The 22,930-nt window shown below is 31.8% G+C and overlaps 1 protein-coding gene across 1 annotated transcript in view; it reads left to right on the top strand.

The window, feature by feature from the left end:
* heca (headcase) overlaps positions 1-22,930 on the top strand; it is a 75,932-nt gene that overhangs the window by 15,386 nt on the left and 37,616 nt on the right. Inside the window, exon 2 of the mRNA XM_068776894.1 lies at positions 14,564-14,660. Coding sequence (XP_068632995.1) covers positions 14,564-14,660 — 97 coding nt within the window. The remainder of the gene's footprint in view (positions 1-14,563; positions 14,661-22,930) is intronic.

Raw genomic sequence — 22,930 nt, 5'->3', positions numbered from 1 at the left:
AGCGACTTAAGTTTCTATTGTGTTCATAATAAAAGCAATATTATATCATAAATCTAAAATTAGATTCTTTATTCGCTTTATTGCCATGAACTTATCAGTATCAATCGTATAAAGCGACTTAATTGAGGTCGTTCACGAAGAATGTGTCTGTGTACACAACGCATAACTAACGTGTCATGCTTGGATATTAAATTAACTTATTTAAATAACAATCGCATTGAAATATGGCACTAAGCCAGTTGATAATTCACAAGGTAAGTATCGGCGAGCGTAGGGAATGTGGTGTTGTAATGGCAACCGTTATACGTAAAGTTCAGTAGTTCATTGAGCCCATGGACTAGTGCACATTGTCCAAAGGTCACGCGATCTCCTCTTGTCCCTTGTAATGAATCTAGTTTTGTCAGTTTTGTTTATGTATATTCAAATAAATTACCTAAAAACTATTTTAATTGTACTGAAATTATACAAGATGATTGGTTATTGATGTTAAAGCTTTCAGCTAGTGAATGAATAGCTCATTAGCTGTCAGGTAATTGTATATCATATCTAAAAATCAATGTTTTCAGATAAAATAGCGCAATGTTAATATAACATAAAAATGTTTTCTAAATTCTGATTAAAACATGTTAAAATGAATTATTATTAACTATCTATCAATGCTCTTTCTACTCCCAGAAGTTATTGGCCTGTCGCATTCCAATAAAAAGAATTGAGTTAGAGTAATCACTTTATATACGGCGACTGGAAATAAGTATATGTGCTTTATTAATTTTTTTGCTGAAAAATGAGCTATACATTCACCCCTTTCTAGCTTCTACACTCATAACCAGTCAGCTTGTATAAATAACGTAATTTATTTACTTTGGCTGTAGTCCTGTTCGGTGTGACAGAATTATAGCGTTAATTAGACATGAGTTAGTCATTGAAAAAGGATACTTTTGTACTTTTCCAGGAACGAAGTCTAATTTTAAAAACCTTCCTATGACCCTCGCCGTCGGGAGTGCTTGTCGTCTTTTGATTAAATTCGCTGTGGCTTCCCAGACAGGGTTAAATTTCCAAATGCACTCTTTTGAGTATAACCCTCTTAAAGTGTCTCCTTGGTAATGTTAATTGGGTTGGCAGCGGACTTAATTCAAATGTTCGTTACAGATGGCCCTTCAGTAGAATGCGTGCAAGTAAATCTCCCAGTATCAGTTGCGGTGGGCTGAACGTGACGTACAGATTAGACGTTAGATTTATGGATGCGTTGACTTGTCAGTCTGATATCAAAATTTATTATCGCTGCACTTCATGTAAAATATCGTCATTGGAGCTTCGCAACATCATTCCATGTTTAGACTGCTTTACACGTAGATTCTTTTTTTCTATTGCACGCCTCTGGGGCCACAGACAAAATATTAACACTATGTTTATATTCCATAATATTAAATACAAAATAAATCCGCATATGAGTCATGTTATTGTAATTTACATCATTATTTATGTTTGCTTGAATAAATTCTCTTCTTGAATAAATCTCATTTTCAATAATAAATTTCAATGTATATTTGCAATTCTAACATTAGTTGCATTTTACATTTGATATTTACATCTAGACGTTAATACTAAGTACATCAGAACGTAGGTCATAGTTGTTGGTTTTGTACAGTTATCCTGTGTTTTGTCGTGTTTAATAAATTTTTCTTTAAAAGCGTTTTCTAAATCAGTTATTCTGCGTTCTGAATGCATTCATCAACTATTTGGGTAGGTCAGAATCGTGCTATGTCGCTGCTAGAATTATGTTAGTTTATTACTGGTCCTTGAATTGTAAATTAGCTATTAAATTATATGAAAGACAGTGCATGTTGTGAGCCAGTAACTTATTTGCCAGTAGCTGCATTTCATTATGACTTATATATACTTATGGCTATTTATTATTCATATATTTTCTATATGGCTTATTATACTTTTATAAAATAGACAAATAAGTTTTTCTAAAAATCACACAAGTTTCAAATAATATTCCTATATTGTATAATATAAATTCTTACAAAAAACGTTTAATAAAAATGTCAGTTAGGTGCATTAACATTTTGATTAATTTAACCATTTAAATTTAGTAATGAACGGTCGAAAAGTGATACTAAAAGATAAAAGTGGAAGTTGCTTCGATCAAAATGTAATATCGGAAATTGATCCGTATTTATTGCTACCAAATTGAGCACTTAACTGTTTAATATTCGTTCATTAGTCGAACACATGTCTTTATACAGTTCTGTCTGTATTTCGTAACTTTGATTTAGATCGTGCATTAAACCTCTTTCTCCTTTTAAGTATCACTTTAAATTCCTTCTATCCGCAGAAGGCATAATTCCGTTTTAAATATTTCAGAGGGTTTGAAATAAGCAAATAAAACAAGAAAAATGCCAACCACAATCTTAGGAAGATATAAATCATAAACTCATGGAACTAACCATCCACAATACAAAAACAGTTGTAAGAATATTATTACTTCGTACACGTTTTACATAACCATTGCATGTTAAACTTGTTGACTTGTTTATTTTCTAAGCGGCATACAATATATTTATATTATTGTAATGAAAAATTTACATTGTAATAAATGAAACAATTTAATAACTGTTTAAAACATATTCATAAAATTTAATGTAAAGATTGCGAAAAAGTGTTTTTTAATACTCTATTACTGTATTAAGGATATTTTAAAAGTGACCGCAAAATGACATCGCCCAAGTTCTTTGTGGGTTCTTCTGTCAGGACAAGGTCAGGATGCGTTTGGAACCCTCGTAGATTTTAACTGTATGATGCAATTAGTGGAACTCAATCTGATTTTATTAGCTTCCATTAAATTAGGCTGTTCCGGCAATTTACATAAGCGTGAAACTGTGAAAGATCTTAAGTAGACAATGTATGTATAAATAAATAAGCGATTCACAAGATTAAAATAACTTAGTTCAGTTAGTATTATGATGAGTTTAAATGTTACTTTAACCTTTACCTTCGTAAGATGTCACTTGTAAATGTTATCGCGTAAAAAGACAAGTTGATTACCAGTCTCTAGTTCTTGGCTAGTTACTTCATTATTATACAGTTTATTCTACACATATTAGTATTTTAGGGGTCGTCCATAAAATGTCACTTGAAATTTCAGTTCTGTTAACTCCCTCCCCTCTTTGTTGTCACACCACGGTAGCTCTGCTCACTGCTAAAAATAATGTTTCGAGATATCTATAACGAAGTACTAGTATCTTAAAGGTGATCGTCAGATTTTTTTGAACCCTTCCTCTCTTCTCCCCCTTGCATTTAATCTCCCATAATTGCGATAAGTTTTGTGGGTTATTTGATTAATGGTTAATGAACTGTTTTGAATAAAATTCAATTATATTAACAGTGTTATTGGAAACGGCAAGTTCAACGTCGGTCACGCTAAACACTAAGCAATGCAAAATAAAGCGCTTTAAGTATCGGCAGTGCTAACTTAATGTGCACTGACTGCGCTCGGCTCTTGTCAAGTGGCAATAAAGCAATGTTTGACTCCTTTTGCGACGAGTCTGGTTAATAAACATGGATTTGTTAGGGGGACAAGAATTCGAGTATATTTAATGCTAGAATAACTGACAATATTTTTTACTCCTTTATTGTACATATTCTTTCAAACCATGTCATATTATAGCTGGTGGTTGGTTACAGGATTAAGCTTTTACACCTATTTCCAATCACCTATACAAAGTGATCACTCTGAAATACTTATGTTGCATAGATTTGTTTTTTTTTATTCAAATGCGACAGCGCAATAGCCATGGCAGTATAAATCTTCAAGAACCGAAAGTAAACAAAACTCATTTTATCTTACTACATTATACTCTATTATCATTATGTTTTCTAAAACCCATAATTTTTGAATAGGGTGTATAATACATTAGTTGACAGCATATATAACATAGTCTGTACATAGCCCCCTTTAAAGTTTTTATATCTACTAGTAATTGCCTTGTATATTGTATATAATCATCGAAAAATAATAATTTTTATTACGATTTTATTGTCCTGAAACTTAGTTCTTAGTATTAAAATGTATTGTTCGTTATAAGTTGTTTCGTTTCATTTTATCACTATGGTTATTTTTCTGTAAAATATTCATGAATACATTTTGTAATGTAATCACTTTTGATCTTTTGTTGTTTAGTTTTATATAAAATGTTTTATAACATGTATTTTTGTAAGATAATTGCGTTATTTTAAAGATCGCGACATTATGCAAATTTATATAAAAGAAAAAAAATGTTTACAGTAAACAATTTCCTTTAAATATCAAACGTGACTTTTTTATCCATTTGTAAAATGATCTTTTACGGTCCATTGCTAAAAGAAGCCATTTTGTTATGTTCGTGAGGCCCAAACAGGTTTAATAAATTAAGCATTCGATTTTTTTTATTGTACACTTAATAAAGGAAAAGTTGTTTAATTTGGATTCAGGTTTTTTATCTATTTAGTTTTTTTACGGTTATTTTTACACGATCTGGATACATTTCCAAATTCAACTTTCCGACTCTTAATCCTAATATAAAATTGGTAGGTGTAAATAAATTATCCCGGTATTATTTTCATTGCAACCGAAAACAATAAATTTTGGTTTAAATTTCCGTTTAGGACTTTTTATTTTTATTTTTAAGTTTTCTAAAAAAGATTTCATAACAAATGTGTAATAACAAGATCACATTGAAGATACGACACAAAAATGTGTATCTTAAAAATAACAAGACAGCGGGCATTACATAAAAATAGATCTTCATCAAATAAATGACCTAAAATGAATGTACATAATTTTTAAATAATTAATAACGATCAATAATTATCTTTTAACCCAATATAGAAAATAATACTAGACGAACATACGCAGCATTTACGTTCCGATATTTTTCATAATAACGAAAAATAAGTATTATTATGTGACCTTTTCTTGTAAAATGTTATCATTAATTTTTTGTAAAAAACTTGTCTGCTGATTTCGTATGCCGAGTTTTATCATGACAGTATTGCCGGAATGAACACTGAACTGTAAGACTGTAATTAAAATTTGCCACAGGAATTGTTTATATACTCGTAATAATTGTATGTTCTTATTTTTAATAAAACGGAATGTTACGTTTGGTGACATATATCAAGTGTCAATTTTCTTTTCCACTTTTTTGTAGTCTGTGTTGTTCTCTGGTTTGATGCCACGAAATAAACAAGTTACATAGTTTATATATTTTATTTGCAAATGTAATATTCATTTATAATTAATGTTAGGTACGTATAAGATTCATATACGACGGCAGTTGTAGCCGATAGTTTGTCGAGTGGCGATTAGGAACCGGTAGACGCAGCGTGGGTTAGGCCCCTTACTACATGAACTGACGACACAGTTAAAGTCGCGGGGAGTCCGGTTGTTGTGAAGACCTTTGGAGGAAGCCCATGCCGAGCAGCGGCTTCTAGCGACTGATATGATGATGATGATGTGTAAGATTTGTAAAGTTGTATAGCGACTATGTCATCACTAAAATAATACCAGATAAATATTAATTGAATCTCAACTAATCTTCAGAGATCCGTATGTTATTCATTATTCTAGCTGTACCAACATTTACATCATAATGCAGAATAACTATAAACACAAAATCCATTCTGTTCATATCCAATGTCGTTCTTCAAAGAAATATTTCGAGTCTATGGAATTAATGAGGGAATTTTACCTTGAATTTATCCGATACAAGAGTGATCGGCGCCTTTGTTACCGACGCGGAACACTTTCCGGAATCCTAATGAGGGCTTATGTTTGGACCATGAACCCTCTTTGTTTGTTATCTAAATGGTTTTCAGGAATATTATTAGAACTAATTTTTGTAATATTATCGGTCTCCGGATATTTAAAAATATTTCTATGAATTACATTCGTGATACATAGAAGTATTTTAAATTTCTAATCTGTCCGAAATATTCAATATTTTTGGTGTATGTGTACATGGTTTAATTGCAAGAAGAACAAAGATATGTTGATTGATTATACCGGTAAAAAGTAAACGTATAGCTATAATCCATTTATTTAGTTTAAAGTTCTCGGAAACCATTGGAATGCGACAGACCAGTCAATAACTTCTAACGGTACAAAATCTGCAGGGACAGATAGTAAACAACAATTAATATACAGTATTCCGAATGTTAAAAACAATATTTATTACTACTCTATGCGTTATTTATTATTTCTGAAATCATTGATTTTTATATAAAATATACCATACATCAATTGAAAGCAAATGAGCTGTATATTCAAGCCTTTAAAGATTCGAGATCTATAATAAATCCTTATAAATAATTCATAATTTGTAATGTGTAAATAATAAATCTCTCGAAATATTTAGGTTAATATTAAAACAAAAAACAGCACTGGCATTTAAGACCCGTATCAATGCTTTGATCTTAAAGACCTGCGTGTCGTATTCACAAATTTAAAAACGACCAGGAGGGGAGCTAACGGCGCAGTTAGCTTATATGGTAAAAATCGTGAGCAAAACAACACTCGAATGTTAGGTAATCGAATTTAGTGGGGCCCATTGTGCGACCGAGGCCAAGGTCTTAGTTGTTTACAACGCTCTGCTCGGCTCTTATTCGCTTTTGTTGTCTGTGCAAGTTGCGTCGCGAATGTTTTGATATTTTTTTTTTATATTTACATTATAATGAGAATACAGTTTGCCTCTTAGTGTTTCCGTTACTGATATTTAAAGTAAAGCTTTCCACAAGCTATCTATATCAAAATAAAATTTAGCAAGTTTGAGTAACGTATTATTTTTAAACCGTTTTATGTTATATTAATAACTAACTCAACGCCGCATGCAGGTAGAATTTTCTGAAATCAGTTCTTAGCAGAATTCTTCTCGACGAAAGAAATAATCCTACCAAAAATCTAGTCTCTAAACCTTCTATATTTAGAAATCTCTTGTTGAAGAGATGCCAGCCCTTCATTATAATCAACATATGCTACTAATGTTCAGTCGCTTAATAAATGAAGGTTCTGTTTTAATAATAACATTAGAACGACTCAATCAAGATAAAGCGACAATAACGTTTATGTTTCTTCAGAAAAAACAGTGTGACTCACTTAAATAAAAACAGGTCGCGCGCGTTTTTGGTTTTATTTTAAAATAAATTTAAATTTGATACAAAAACAACCCCGTTTTCTGTACACCTCTCTAACTTTAGAGCAAGTTTTATTAGCACTTTTTTTTTTGATTTAGTAAAAAATATAAGTGGCATTATAAATTAGAGTATGCATTTGAATATTTCCGTTTACATAATATCTTATTTATAACCTTGATTTGTTATATTTTTTATTGTGATCACGTGTTTCAGATTTGCCATAACATCGAGATACACAATATATAACGCGATTGGTACCTAGGACAGAATATTTTAGCATTCATTTATTATTTCGCAATATATCCAGCGTTAAGCTGACAAGTATTAATGGTGTTTGTAACGCGTCGACCTTGCACGCAAATTCATAATATCATTTGTTTTTAAACAACGAATTTTGTTGCCCGTGCAGTTGTAAACTTTGATAAAGATCTTTTAGCATTAAAAGATCAAATTTCAGTGTAATTTTATAAATGATATTGATATGTTTATCAACAAAGACAAATTAACTCTTTTGTCGGTTATGATATATAATAAAAAAATCTTAACTTTTTAAAATGCATATGTTTTTTAACGCACATTTAATGTAACTAATTCCTGATACATATCAACAAATTAATAAATATTTTGCTTGAATAATAAAATTAATTGTTATCGACGTATTTAATTAATCATCAATATTTTAAAACGCATCAATTAAATACCTGTTTTCGTTCGTTAAAGTCGTGAGGAGCGTAGATCGCCTCTTCTGAACAGACACTGAACTAATCTTTTTTAACCAGACATGCCTTTTTGATGTACATTTTGTAACTATTGAATAACACGAATGACTTTAAAGATATTATGTTAAAAATAATATGATAAGTAATTAATATTGTATTAAATTAATTGATTACCAATATTTAAAAACACGTCTATAAAATACCATGTTTTGTTTGTTCTTTTATTAAAGTCGTGAGGATTTTATTCTGTATCTATACAGATATATAGCTGTGACAACGTTCGTATATCTACTAATATGTACGCGTATAATTTTGGAAGCACGTTATTTTGGTATTTGACTGGCGCAAAGGCACCTTGACGGTTGTTAAATAAATGTTGTATGGAGCTCATTTTCAAACCATTCGTTTATTCATATATAAATGCTTTATTACATAGAAAAATCAATATTGAACATTAAAACACTGTTCGGCACTCGATAATTGGAACCGATAAATAGAGATCTTATTACGCTAGGGATTTCTCTACGAGTTCCAATATAGGACAGACGAACATAGCCCGGCGGACTAGTAAGTTGAAATGTAAGTATGCCACATAGCGCTCATATAAGATAGCCGCTGGGGCCTTTAGGTTCTGGCGTCCACCCATAAAGTGAACAACCGCAGGACGTAGGTTTCCTCCACATATTTCCATTAAGACGGGTAAAATGCGAACTTGACTTGTTTTCCATTGACCTTAAACATGTCAACGTTGGATGGATGTTTTAAGGTGAGATTTTTAACACGATCTCCACTCCAGGACCTCGAGCTCTCAGGTCATCTGTTCTGTGCGCTATGTAACTTGCACCGGGCTATGTCGGTTAATTTAATCTACGAATTTTCTCGTTCTTGATTCGATCTCGTAGATATATCCTAACAGAGCCCTCTTAATGCTCTGTTGAGTAACCGTGAACTTAGCAATGAGGCACGAAGACATTTTGATTTCCTATTTCATTATTTAAATGTGTTTGTCTTTCCTGCTAAATTACCATGACCCTAGGAGAAACTGAGTTAACTTTATTATACGAATTAGTTTCAGTAGTCGTCCTAATAGCGATGATATATTATCACTACGAGCGACACCCCCGCACGACGCGCCTCGCATGCTCTCAATGGGAAAGCCGGAGACCGGTTCCCGCGCTACTCCCACCGGCCCGTCTACTTTCAATCCACAATAGACACACCGGCTTATCTCCTCACTAAGCCCAACTCGCTTCTGTACGCTCTATATTAAACGATAGTTTAAAGGCGTCGTAAATTGATTCGTATGACAGATTTGTTGCGGGCCCCGAGTGCCGTTTCGAAGAATTGTAATTAACGATGTCTTAGCATCGCATTATTGCTGTGTATTGTAGACGTTTGTTAATTGAATTTATTTACTCTTGTCACCGACTGCAATACGTTAGTATGTACATGAAGGTTTCATTCGATTTGTTTTGCTTCTGTAAATATTGTTTTAAAAAGTTTGTTTCACAGAAGGTTGCGACGTGACGTTCGTGAGTTTTTGTTCTCACTTATTATTTTAGGGCTGAGTGTATCGAAAAAAAATGTTGATAACAATAAGAATTATTTTTGTAATTATTTTTTTAGCCGTGGCTGTAAAATTATGCCTTTATATGAAGCTGTGTTTGTTTTATTTCAAAACATATATATAATCTTCACTAATGTATTTAAGGTTATAATTAAATATAAGAAGAATCGTATTATACATAAGATTGCACTCGTAAAAAAGATAAGCATGTTATAACCTACTCTGGGCTGTAAGTTGTGAAAAAATTCTATTAAAATGTGAAGGGTTTTTAAGTGATATTAAAAGTATTCTGAAAGTGGTCATTAAAAACCGTCTAGGATTGTTTGGGCTCTTTTCAGATCAGGGCATGTTAGGAACCGTCATAGCTTTAAATAAGATGCCATTATCGGGAAGTTCATGTTCCATCAAATTGGACTCCTGGAAATTACTCATCACCTACACTACTATGTACAAATGGTCATTGAAAATTAATGGTCAACCTAATTGGATGATAATATGAATAAATGCATTTGTGTCATGTAATAATGCGTCTTAAAATGAACGAGACGCAACGATCAGCGATCGCTTTTAAGGCTTAAGTAATAGCCACGGTAAACGCTTCGTTGTGTAGACAATCTTTAAACGCGCCATTTTATTGCCTAATGTCTCAACGTATGTATCTGTGGCGTAAAACAATGAGAATTCGTAATTGTTTTTTTTATATTTTTATACATAGAAACTTTATTTTGCGACTATATGGATACTCGAGAAATAATCAAATATAACATTTTGAAATATGTAAACTTTTTTTAATAACTTAAAAGTTAAAGATATTCTGGCAAAATGTTTTTTTTTTCAAAGAATTTGTAATCTGGCGGTTGCTTCTAAAAATACTATAAATAATTACTTATAAGTATTTATTTATAGTATTTAAATATACAAGACAAACAAAAGAAATTTTGTTGATTTATTTACAGGCTAGATACTATAATAATACATATTAAATATTGTTAAATTTCAATGAAAAACGAGCAACTGTTGAAATTTTTGCCGCCACTTTTCATCAGATCACCAGCATAAAAGGTGGAAGCTTATTCACAGACAGACTACACTGACATTATTAAAAAGTTAATAATAGTTGACGATTAAAAAGTACGTGAAAATGCATACTTGAATTAAGATGTTTTGAGTTTGAATTTATTGAATTTATTTATAGGTATCCTTAAATGTCAGGTAAAATTATGAGTTAATTGCACAATAAATTACAACTACACAGGGTACGCTGTCATCATACGTTTCATATGGCTTATGTGTGCGCCCGCGTCGTTTGCATGTAGTTTGGTCGTTTTCGCACACGCCCACAGTTTTGATATAAAATCAAGTCGACACAACATCGCTATTTTTATTCCTCGTCCAAGGCCAAGTTCGCCATGCTGCACTCGCTATCTGTCGATTCAAAACGGATTGTGTGGTAAACAAGGTTTTGAATTGCGTTATTTTCGAAATTAAACTTTAATTTACCTAGAATAAAACTGATTACACTTCCATTTATTTCACATAACTTATTATTGCGAATCTCTAGGTAAACATCTAATGATTTCTCTAAAGTTATTCCTATTTATTTATATATATGAAAGAGATTTCCACATATGTACGGACTCATCACAATATCTCTGCCGCTATAAGGTTTAACGCCTTGAAATTTGGTAAGAATATTCCTTTCGCCGAGCAGAGCACAGCTAAGAACGGAATTTTAAAAATTACAGCCATAAGAGTTGAGGGGCGTTCATTTGAAAAATATATGTTTTCAAACTGTATCTCTTTGTTATTGGCAAAAAGTTGGTTAGAATATTCGTTACAATTACCCTTACAAAAAGACTGTGCCACACGTAGCCGGCAGTGGACAGCTGGTATATACATATATATATGAACGAATACCAAGAACAATGTTATGTATTCTATTCCGTTGAATAAATTCAAAATAACTGTGGCATTGTGCGTTCCAAGGTTACCTACATTAAACCAAGCGCACTTCCGTTACCTTGTTCTCATGAGTAACCCTTACTTTTTTATTTAACAGCTTACACATTAATGTATATAGTATAATTTAAACTTATGTAAGGTGTTAAAGTTTAATAGAACACATCGTGGGAATACTTTTTTATAAAAATGTATAATATTATATATTATTAGATATTATTTGTTTATTATAAATATGTAATAATATTTATATTTATAATAATCTAAGGATTACTTTGCTTTTATAGTAGTATTGAGAATTATCGACTTTTGTTCTAAACATGTTCTGCTGTATACCGAAAAAAAAATACAATAGAAAGAAATTAGTTAATGGATCAAATCTAAATACACACTCAATATACAGCTTTCTTAATAGAATACTCGTCAAACGGTGTCTATGACACAACAGCCCATTTTATTAAGCAATGTTTCTACTACTGTCTTTTTCAAGATTACATTATATTTGAACAATCATTTGCAAGAGAAACTCACTTAACCACCTTAATTATTGCTAACACTATAATATTGATATGCAAATTTTTCACACTGCCTTTATTAAAATCAAAAACACGTCTCACAAAAACTTGTAACATGGTAATAAATTTGACATAATTCTGACGTATATTCTAAATGAAGTTAAATTAAAATTCGTTATCGAGATAAAAATATTCACCTCGAGCATATCGCAGTGTTTTTTTATCGCTGCCCGAATGTAAACACAATGCTATGTTGACACGCCCCGGTGAGATACGAGACCCGGTATCTAATTCGGTTGGCCTTGGCAATGAAAAAAACAAGTTTTTTCGCGCAACCTTGGGAGCTCGTGTTTCGTTTTTGCTTGGCGCTACATTTGCATCGTAGAAAAATAATATTTTTAGTTTAAACGTGGAATATTCCCTCTCCATTTTTTTTTTCGAATGATTAAGGTCATCCTTTATGACAATATTACCTATGTTTTTAATATCGTATATTTTTCCATTACTAACTTATAGATTTTAAGTCAATAATTATTATGTAATTTCAAACCTAAATATATGAAATTGCGTGTACTGCTTGTTTTTTAAAAAAAGCTTTATAGTGGTGAGTGTACAGTTTAATTGATGGAAATTTTTGTACACTCTTATCTTAAAATCGATGGTTAATATTGAAAAAATAATTAACAACGTTAAAACAATATAGTATTATAGTACAAAAAAGCTTTTTTCTAATTCGGATTACTACCTATTAAAATTATTTATCGTTCACATATGTCCCTGGAGATTTTTTCAAAGAACTTAACCAACTTAAATTGGCTAGTTGCATTCCAATAGAAAAAAAAATATTTATTTTAGGATAATGACTTTGTACGTGGTGATTGGTAATAAGGGTAAACGTTTGAAAGTTTTTTTAATCATTAATCAGCTACACATTCATCCCTTTAAAGCTTTTACACGAAGAACCAATCATTCTGTATAATTTTATATATAAAAAAAAAAAAAATTCCGAGACATTATTATAACTGTGTGTAGTTTTACGGTGTTTTGAAGTCGTTTGCTATTTAATAAAAAAAAATGCATTCGATACGGAACGATTGAGTGGAGGCAACATAACCCCCGAATCAAATGGCAACGGGAAGAGCTGTTAATAAAACTGTCTTTGTTCCCGATTTCCTGGCAATGCAGGCGAGGAAAACCGCCGTTCAAGTCTGCATGTTCGACGTAAATCTATGTTACTGTAATTATTAAATCTATCAAATCCCTCTGCACGAAATGTCACTTTGGCCGTTTGCAAATTGAACTATTGCAAATTGGATTTTGATTCGTATAATGAGATGGGTTTACAACACGCTTTATTCCTTCGTGAACACGATTTGCGGCGCCGAACGCGACGCGCGTTGATTTACACGAATGCTGCAATATTTTAGAATTTTAAACACCTATTTTTGTTTTGCATTACCGATTTTACATTTATACTTGGTAAATATAATACTTTATTTTAAAAAAAGGATAAAAGCATCCTTTCATTTTAAAATTAAAACATATTCCTGATGTTACGGAAGCAGTGCCTTATTTCCGACTTCTATCTACTAAAACTCACACAATACTATCGATTTATGTCTATTTACAAACCACATATATTTTTTGTCTTAGACATTGTTGTTGAGGTGTAGCCGCTACATACACTTAACTTACATTCCTTAACGGTACTAGGGCTCCGTAACGATCTTAGATACACTGCTTATCACCGAATTGTGAGGACGCGCATTAGAGTGACTGGTCACATGAGCTTCCAAAAGTGGATCTCGGCTGGGGACGTCATCAGAAACGAGTGGAATATATCTATTCCAGGGTTCTCGTAAGGGACAAATCTCGGCTACATCGCTGCTTATATTACATTACAGTATTTAGCAAAGTCTTAACCTTGGGGAGGCTAAGTACTTCTAAAAGTCTGCCACATATAGGCTAATAAGCGCTACCGCCACGAGCATTATTAACAGCGTGCTAACGGAACGGAGTTGCTGATACTCCCCTCCCCTGTCTCGCCGCGCGCATACCTAAGGCGCGGTATAACAGTTTCGGTAGCACTATATTTTTTCAATTCTAATTTAATTCGCAGACAGTTGGGAGAGGGATTTTGCTATTTGATACGGATCTTTCTTCACCCAGCTGAGTCACGAGAGCGTTTTATCATTATATGCAATTTTTCTAATGGGTAAATACAACAAAAATGTATATACATAAACAATATTATTTAAGACTTTCACTTTATTAAACACTAATTTCTACATTATTTTATTGGTAGTAATTTACCGAGTGCTATAAACTGTTAATTCCCTCGTTAGCACTATATTAAGATATTATATATTCGTATCTAAAGACATATATTTATTACAAATATTTATCCGGTTTACCGAATAATGGTAAAAAATCATTCCATGAATACATTGAAGCTCTTAGTTGATATAGACAACGGATAAATTTACTTTTATTTTTTCTTTATCTAGAGATAGTGCTGACAAAAAGAAACAAAAACGATCCTGTACTAAACTGGTTTTATTTTGATTCTAACTACAGGTTCTTTAGATTTTATTGGACAGAATGTTTACATATATTTTTTTTTACAGAGCCGGTGCTGGTGCTAACGGCATATTCTCTAGGCGACTGGATTTTTCAACTTTCAACCATTTGCCAAAGCATAAAGTCAACTCCTATCAGATCAAGGTAAGTGATCGTTGTCTGTGTATATACATTTTCACATAACAAATTCGTACCGTTTGTTTTTGCTTCGTCAAACATCATTAGAACATTCAACAATTTTAAACAACTTTAAGAAAACAGGTTATTTTTGTTAATAAGCAAATCTAAAAAATTTAAATATTGTGGTACATTTTTTTTTATGTATAAACCTTATGTTATGTCTCAAATGCTTCATCAATTTTGGCACGCGTTCATTTCGTCATAAATTATCACAGACAAATGGCAAATGTCGCGGTAATAATATTGTGTACAGGAATTTTTTTGTTAACATGACCTTTAATTTTTAATACGTGTCCAACATTGCAATTCATAAGTCCAAATATGTACAGATTAAAAAGTAAACGATGGTTTGGATTACGTAAGTTTTTGTTTCTTAACATATTAATAATAGTATTGTTAGTATTATCTTATAATATTTGTACAGTCAACCAAATTCCTTTTTTCTATATTTTTTTTTGTTGTTACATCAGCCGTTTTTAATGACAACCATAAAATAATTTAATTAAACTGTTTTAGTCTATGCATCGCTAAAAGCTAGTTTGATGATTTTCACAATAACTTTACCAATTTCATTTCTGTACAGCTTATAGCAAGCCAGTGTTTTTTAAACTGTATCTTGTAAATTCAATATTAATAGCCATTATTTTTTTTAAGGTAGAGAGAGTACTATCATTTAAATATAATTACTCTGATAAGAACATGCGTGTTCTTTTTTTAATTTGTCAAATCTTGGTACAAGTTTTTAAAATAATTCGTTCTTTTCAAACTACATATATACAGCGTACAGTTTTTTTTATGTCCAGCTGCCGACGTTACGGTTCAAATAGTGATGATGAGAAGGCGCTTATTCGAAGAGAATTATCAAGTTTTTTTTCTGTTTTTCAGCATATTTCATATAAATCATTCCTTATTAATATATGTCCAGATTATTAGTTACAAGTAATAAATAAGTCACGGCCCTCGAATTATGTCAATAGGTTTACTGCAGTAAATATTAGTGTGATCCGCTGTATTTATTTTTCAAGTACTTCGTGTCAATGAAGTTTTATGTTTGTGGTTACCAACTAGAGGGTCAGTAAAGAATCAAACCATGTAATGTGTTAGTAAACATTTAATTACATTTTGATGTATTACATTAAATGTTAACACACACGTATTATAAGACTACACAAAGAACTATTTTATAAGGAGAAAGAGGTTTCTAACGGCACTAGGATTGGGATTAAAAATGTAATTAAATATTTCTCTGTCTGTGAAATAAAAAATACTCGCTAAATTGCTATGTAAGTATTAGAACGCAAACATTAATTTTAAAGCGAAATCAGACTTAAAAACATTACTTAAATTATTCTTTTCTTTACTTAAATTTTATTATAAAGTCAGATAACTTATTCGCGTTTCAACTAAGTTAAAACCAAGTTTCGTCAGATAATAAAATATCGATTAAAAATATAGAGTTACGAGTCGCTTATATTGTATAAAGGATATTCATTACAAAAAGTGCTAGCCAAGCGGTAGAAGACAGTCTTGCGATCGCACGTCGCGAGTTCGATTCCCGGGATACAATCCTCAATAATTCTCACTTTGCATAAATTACCTAGGATTGCCACTGCTCACGAACAAGTTTCGAGGGGATAGGCAGCGTGTTCTGCGTACTATAATGCCACACAGCGATCGCCAACTAGTCCGCCAAGCAAGCCGATGATGTTACATCCCGCTCTATATATATATTTGGGGAAGGCCTCTGCCATGCAATGGGCGTCTTTATGAGCTGAAACGGAGATTTATTACAAAAATTCTAAAATTATATGAAACTAGTACAAAACAAACATTTGGTTTACTTAGGCTATTCAGATTTTAACATGTAGATATGTGTATGTATTTTTTAAGGCACCGATCGACATGAAATTTATCTCTTGATTTAATAATAAAATATTAAAGGTTGGGACTTGCAAAGTTTACCTTTGTTGGTGTTGCTGCCATAAAAACATTGGCCTGACACTTTCCGCGATAAAGTGTTGTCACTGAAGGCGCCCGCATGGCTGCTACCATTGTTAGGGTGACAAGGTGAATTTACTCGTTTTTTTTGGATTTCTCTTTTTACAGCTTAACTAATAATGTAAGAAATTACATCATTAAATTCTATTCACTGTTCGTGTTTGTATCCTATTTAAAGATAGAAAAATGTTTTACAAAATAAGGGTAGAACTTAAAATTAATGACAATAATAACACATCAAGATTCATTACTAAAACCGTAAACTTTTCTGTCTGTCTATAATTACTACGATAATTGAATCTGTATGTTTCTGTATAGCATCTTTGACTTTTGCATAAAAATATTAATTATTATTATGTACATCCATCTTCTATGAATTATTTTTTAACAATCAGGCGTTTACAAAATGTGTATATACCCTATGATACTTAATCATTAACAATAATGTTATTTTATATCGGTTGTAGCAACCAAATTGATAGTAAAGATGATATTATTATTTTTTTTAAATATTTTAAATTCAAAGCATGGTTATAAAATGATGGTCACCGTGTCCACGTATACGTTTTCGTAACCGAATAAACGTAAATTCATTGTAATTTAATAGTGCCACTAGGCGCTTTGCCGGGCCAAGCGATGCCGCTTTCGGCTTCTTTTACATAAACACTACGCACACTCGCATATGTTGTGGATTTTTATAATCAAGGACTGAAATTTGAAACGACAAAACATTTCATATGTACATTAGGTTTTAATGTTTACGATGCGTTTGCATTGCAGCCCGCTTTTGCGCTTTTTTATAATTCAGTGGCTTTATTGCTATCTAAATTAGTGAATTTTTCAAAGATTGCTTGTATTGATTGCTAGATTTAAAAAATGTCAAAGAAATTTTGTGTTGTAAGACTACACCGTAAATGACTTCATAGAAGAAACACATTTTGGAAATGATGTGTCCGCCTCCGAGCTATTTCAATGTCAATTAAATATGTAATTGTATATACTTATTAGAAATTCTGTAGTCCTGCTTTATTTCGCCTATCCTTCTCAGGTCTGGGACATTTATTATCAGAACGGGGGTAGATTCAATTTGACGCCAATAAGAGATCTGTCTTTATTTTATAAAAAAAATATGTTTTTTTAACATTAAATTTACACATTGTTGATATTTAATACATATATATTAATTTAAAGTGTATGCTTAGATTCAAATATAAAATTATAACGGTACTTTTGACATTGGAAACATCTTAAGGTTAAAAATATAAAACTTTATATTTTGTGCTAAACCAGGCAAATTTTAAGTTTCTGTTTATTTTTTTAACGTACACCGGCTAATTTATTTAATTAACTTTTACATATGATCTTATTAGTTTCATTAAAAGTTATTACTAGTAACAGGTAAACAATTACTGTTAATATGAAATATAATCACATTCACTATTATTATATTTCATTCACGTGTTATTTTGTCTATGCAGTGATTCATAATTGTACGCAAAGACAGTCTAATAATGTTTTTAACGTCGACGGATCGCAGCGATGCGTCAGCCCTGGAGTAAACATTTTTCCTTGCCAACGACCAGCCATACATATCGAACAATGAAGCATTTGATTTTATACTACCGTACAGCGCTCACGTCGAATTATTTTGCAATTGTCGCTCGTTATATGTTTGTTATGCGGCGCTGGTATCTAATCTCTGCAGGCCTTGAGCTCGTTGTATGTCAACCTACGGTCATTGCACCGGCCGACGCGCTTGTCTATTTTTAACCCGCGATTGTTTGATATTTATTGCTACCCGACGTTTGTTGCAGTAAGCATATTTTTACTGTCGCGCCGATTGACTAATTGTTTCCAGCCAAAGCGCAGCGTTTCGATTGTCCGCCATTTTGGATGTTGGCGCGAAAAATCGCAGAATATGCGACTTCTTTTTTTAAACGCCAATGCAAATTTACGAGTTGCTCCGGGTTAGGGTGATGGACAATGGTCAGTATGCCTTTTCTGACTTCGTGTGAATACAGAATGATTGGAAATAGGTAGTTAAAACTTTAAAAGGGTGAATATATAGTTTATTAGAAGACAAATAACAAATATAAAGCCCTCTAAAATGTTCACTGATTTTATAGGTGTGCTGGAGAATAACTTCTGGCAGTATAAAATCTCTAAAGAATAATTAATTTTGATATGTAGTAGTACAAATTTTAAAAATCCTTTTTTGTGCTATAATATGATAACGTTTTTATTATTTTCGAAAATGTTGATTTTTTTTTATCATAATTCACCCTTTAAAGCGTCTGCACATCTTTCTAATCACCCTGTACAAAAAAAGATTTTTAACAATTCCTCTCAGTTTTTTATTTTTATTAGACTCGTATAACGATCAAGGTTTTATCAGTAATGACTTGTGTAATGGCAGTCATTAAAATATTCTACTTCTTTAATAATAAATGCCAACTATTCAATTACCTTCTATTGTAAAACCTTTGGAAGTCGCTGGATGCAGGCCGCTTACAAATATCATATTAATAATCTATAGGAGAGGTTTATTCTTAACAGTGGGTGGATATCCGTTCTATGTTTGAAATGATGATAATAAAGTTTTACAAATGTCGTAAGTAAAATAAGCAAAGTTGTTAAAAAGAGTTTCGTCAAAACGCGCCCAATTCTTCATGTAATGCATTTGGCCTCACTACTATTACTGGTCACAAGATTCATTAACAAAAACCACGTTGAAACTTTTGCAATGTGATTCATAAATTATAACCTTTGTTTTCAAATTCCATCAGCCGCAATGAGGGTTAATAAAATCATAAATTTCATTTGCGTGCCTTAATTCAATGAAAATTGCTTCACATTGAATGATTTATTTTAAAGGCCAGCCTTTGTTACTCTTTGCTTTACGCAAATTTGTATTTGTGTGTGCTAAATTAAATCCGTGTTTTTGTGTGTAAATTTAGTGTTATAAGTGGAGGTTGTATCCAATTTCCGCTGCCATAGATTGTCTGTTATATTCAAAGTACATGTATATGATTCGATTAAAATACGTTTAGTATTTGATTTAGTTATTTTAACATTTCATTTATTACTTTTTCATGCAAGAACCTTTCAATATACAGAATCGGTCATATGTTTAATAGCTTAAAAGGGGTGAATATATTTGTCAGCACTTTTTGCTATATGATTTTACATTTATTTATGATTACTCTTTATAAAGGGATTACCCTGAAATATGTTACATTTTTTTAATTAGAATGCGACAGGTCTATAATTTCTAGAGGTGGAAACTTTATTACAGATAGTTAACGATAGTTAATTTAAATATGTGGTCATTCGAACGCTTTTTTTGCTATACTGTCACTATGTTATTTCGAATACCACTGATTTTTGAATTAGGCATTCCAAACATTGATTTCATAAATAATTTATGTAGCCACACAAATTCAGTCCATAAAAATAATCATTGTAACATATTTCAGAATGATTGGATATCCATGTTACAGCTTTAAAGCATTTTGCTGACAAATGAGCTAAAAATTCACCCCTATAAAGCCTTTACACCTAATTCATTTCTGCCTGTATTATAAACCTACATTACCGATACACCTGTTAGAAATATTGCAGTATCATTTAAAAGTAACAATTTATTAAATTTGATATTCGCGTTTTAAACATGGACAAACATTATTTAACGGGATGTATTCTTGATGTAATTTATTCCTTTGTGTGACGAGTTTTTAAACTATTCATATTTCAAGATACATTTCGAGGGCGACTACAAAATACCGTCAAAATTTGAATAGCAAATGTCAGTCAGAAACATGATCTGTGAAGAATCTTACTAGAAATTGCCGAAAAGTGTGCTCCAAAATAATTGATGGTATATCACCGCGGCCTAGCTAGTTTACGTAAAAAAATAGCTTTGTTATTTTTAATAAAAATGACCCTATGTTTTTGGTGAAAATTCTGATGAATATGGTAATATTTGAAATTGGTTTTGAAAACGACGATAATGTGGCGTATATAAGAAATAATTACTGTTGTATACAATGTATTACAAAATGTAAGCTTGATTGATAACAACGTCAGACGGAGCACGTTTTCGCAGGACGGCGTCGTTAAAACATCGACCGTTTCTGCTATTTATGGTGGCTTGAAATCTACCAGCATATTGATCACGCGGACCGGTTTTGCTCCCATAGGACGCGCCTTAAGCTCATTGAATCACGGTAGTTTCACATGTACACGTCAGATAATATTGTCACTGATTGAACGTTTCTGGTCAGATCGCGAATGACATGTGTGATCCATTTTTTTATCAATCTTTAAGTAATCGATACATTCCTTAAGTTTTTTAAGTAAATTATACTACAGATAAAAAAATATTTTAGCCTCTATTGTAGTCCTTATTAAAATAGCGACAGTTATAAAAAATATTAGTTACTTCAGAAGTTTCTCTTGTAAACATAAATTTCAAGTCAGCGTTATATTCGCAGGTGAATTAAGGTTCACGGATGCCAACCGTAAACGAAAAGGTACGTGTATATTAAATTATACTCGATACAACATACAAACAAGATGTTTTCACGAGTTGTTGCAAATTTTAAAAAGCTTTTTACATCAATTTATACTAAAGATGTGAATTCGTAATGCTTAAAGACACTGTCGCGAAAACTTCGTTTTTATGATGTCCAATTTCCTGCTCCGTGAAGGTCTGAAAATATAAATTGCTGTCTCATCGGTATTTAAATTTCATAAACAAACATAAGAGTTCAAAAAAAAAACTTACATTCTTTTATTTCTTAGTACCCGTTGGCATTAAACGGCAATTTGTTAACAGTTCCGCATCGGCAGAAACAATGTCTCAAGCTATTATTATCGTCCCACCATTTTTAATACTCCTGACCTATTCGTCTTATAATTGCCTTAAATTGGCTTTTAAATATTAATTATGATTTATTTAAAAATTAAAACATTTATTTTTTATCTACAATCTGTTCGTGCGTTTAGAAAACGCAAGATTTATTTATACAAATACGGTCGGCGATACGAAGAGATCTGACATTCGCGTAACAGAATACGCGTCGTCGACATCCGACACTCGTATCAAGGCTCTCTATATGGATTATCACCGTTTTTTCTCAACCATCGTCTTGATTTCAGAGCAAAACACATAATAACTTTATTTACTGATTTAATATGCAACGGGCTGATTATTTACTTTATTCATTCATTATTTTATTAAAATAACTTTTGTGAAGAAGTAACATTGTGATGTATTCAGTAATCCGCTCTTAGTTGTATATTTATACATGGCAGTGACATCGCTAACGACAATTTCTTCCAGACAGAATTAAAGAAATATACAGCACTTACAAATTAAACGCACTGTTTTTATTTTACAATATAAAATGAACGGTTAAAAAGTACAATAGAGTCTGAAATATACAAATGCGAAAGAAAAATTCTGCATTTGCTTAAACATAACGGAAAACAATTAAAGAAAACGCAAAATGTAAGCAACGTAGCATGCAACTTAACGGAATATACGTTAATTAAAGATGTACTTTGCAGACCTAAATGACTAATTACAATTATAACACTTTTTAAAAGTACTTATTTTAGTTTTCGAGTATATGCAACCAATAACTTAATTATTTTTTTTCTTACGGAAAAAGTATATGGTACTGTTTTTTTAAAGTACGAAATAGACAAAAATATATAAAAATGATAGGCTATCTAATGTTTTGTTTCATTTTTGTGTGAATCAAACAAAACGTATGTTCAAGTAATTTTTTTCTAACGGCAAAAATTACTGTTTACTGTTTTTTAAAGTACGAAATGAAGAAAAATAAATAAAAATAATCGTTAACAATTACGGTACGATTCCCCATGACGCTACAAATAGGCAGAACAAATGTATCTCGATTTTCTTAACGGACCGTAAACGGCAAGAAATGAGAAAGTAGCGGCTAATAGATACAATAGGGCTGGCTGCACGATAGGTCCGCCGGGGCAACTTTCATGCAGCAGAAAAACTTGCAACGCAATGATAACTCGCCGCGCGAACTAGTTTTAAACATCGTACGTTTCGTAAGACCTCGTACGTTATTACCTAGCAGAGATGCGTGATAAGTAATTGGTTTTGAGTAGACCCTTAAGTCGATCGGAATTTACGAACATTCAGAGCCGATGGCGAAACTGATGTGTTGCACTCATGCACGTTTTCTAAGCACAGC

This window comes from Battus philenor, unplaced genomic scaffold (assembly GCF_028537555.1).
Source record: "Battus philenor isolate CCGP_79_NKW_IND1 unplaced genomic scaffold, ilBatPhil1.0.hap1 SCAF_12, whole genome shotgun sequence".
In the NCBI taxonomy this organism is placed as follows: Eukaryota; Metazoa; Arthropoda; class Insecta; order Lepidoptera; family Papilionidae; genus Battus; species Battus philenor.
The sequence above is the reverse complement of the archived record's forward strand: the minus strand, read 5'-3'. Positions and strand labels throughout refer to the sequence as shown.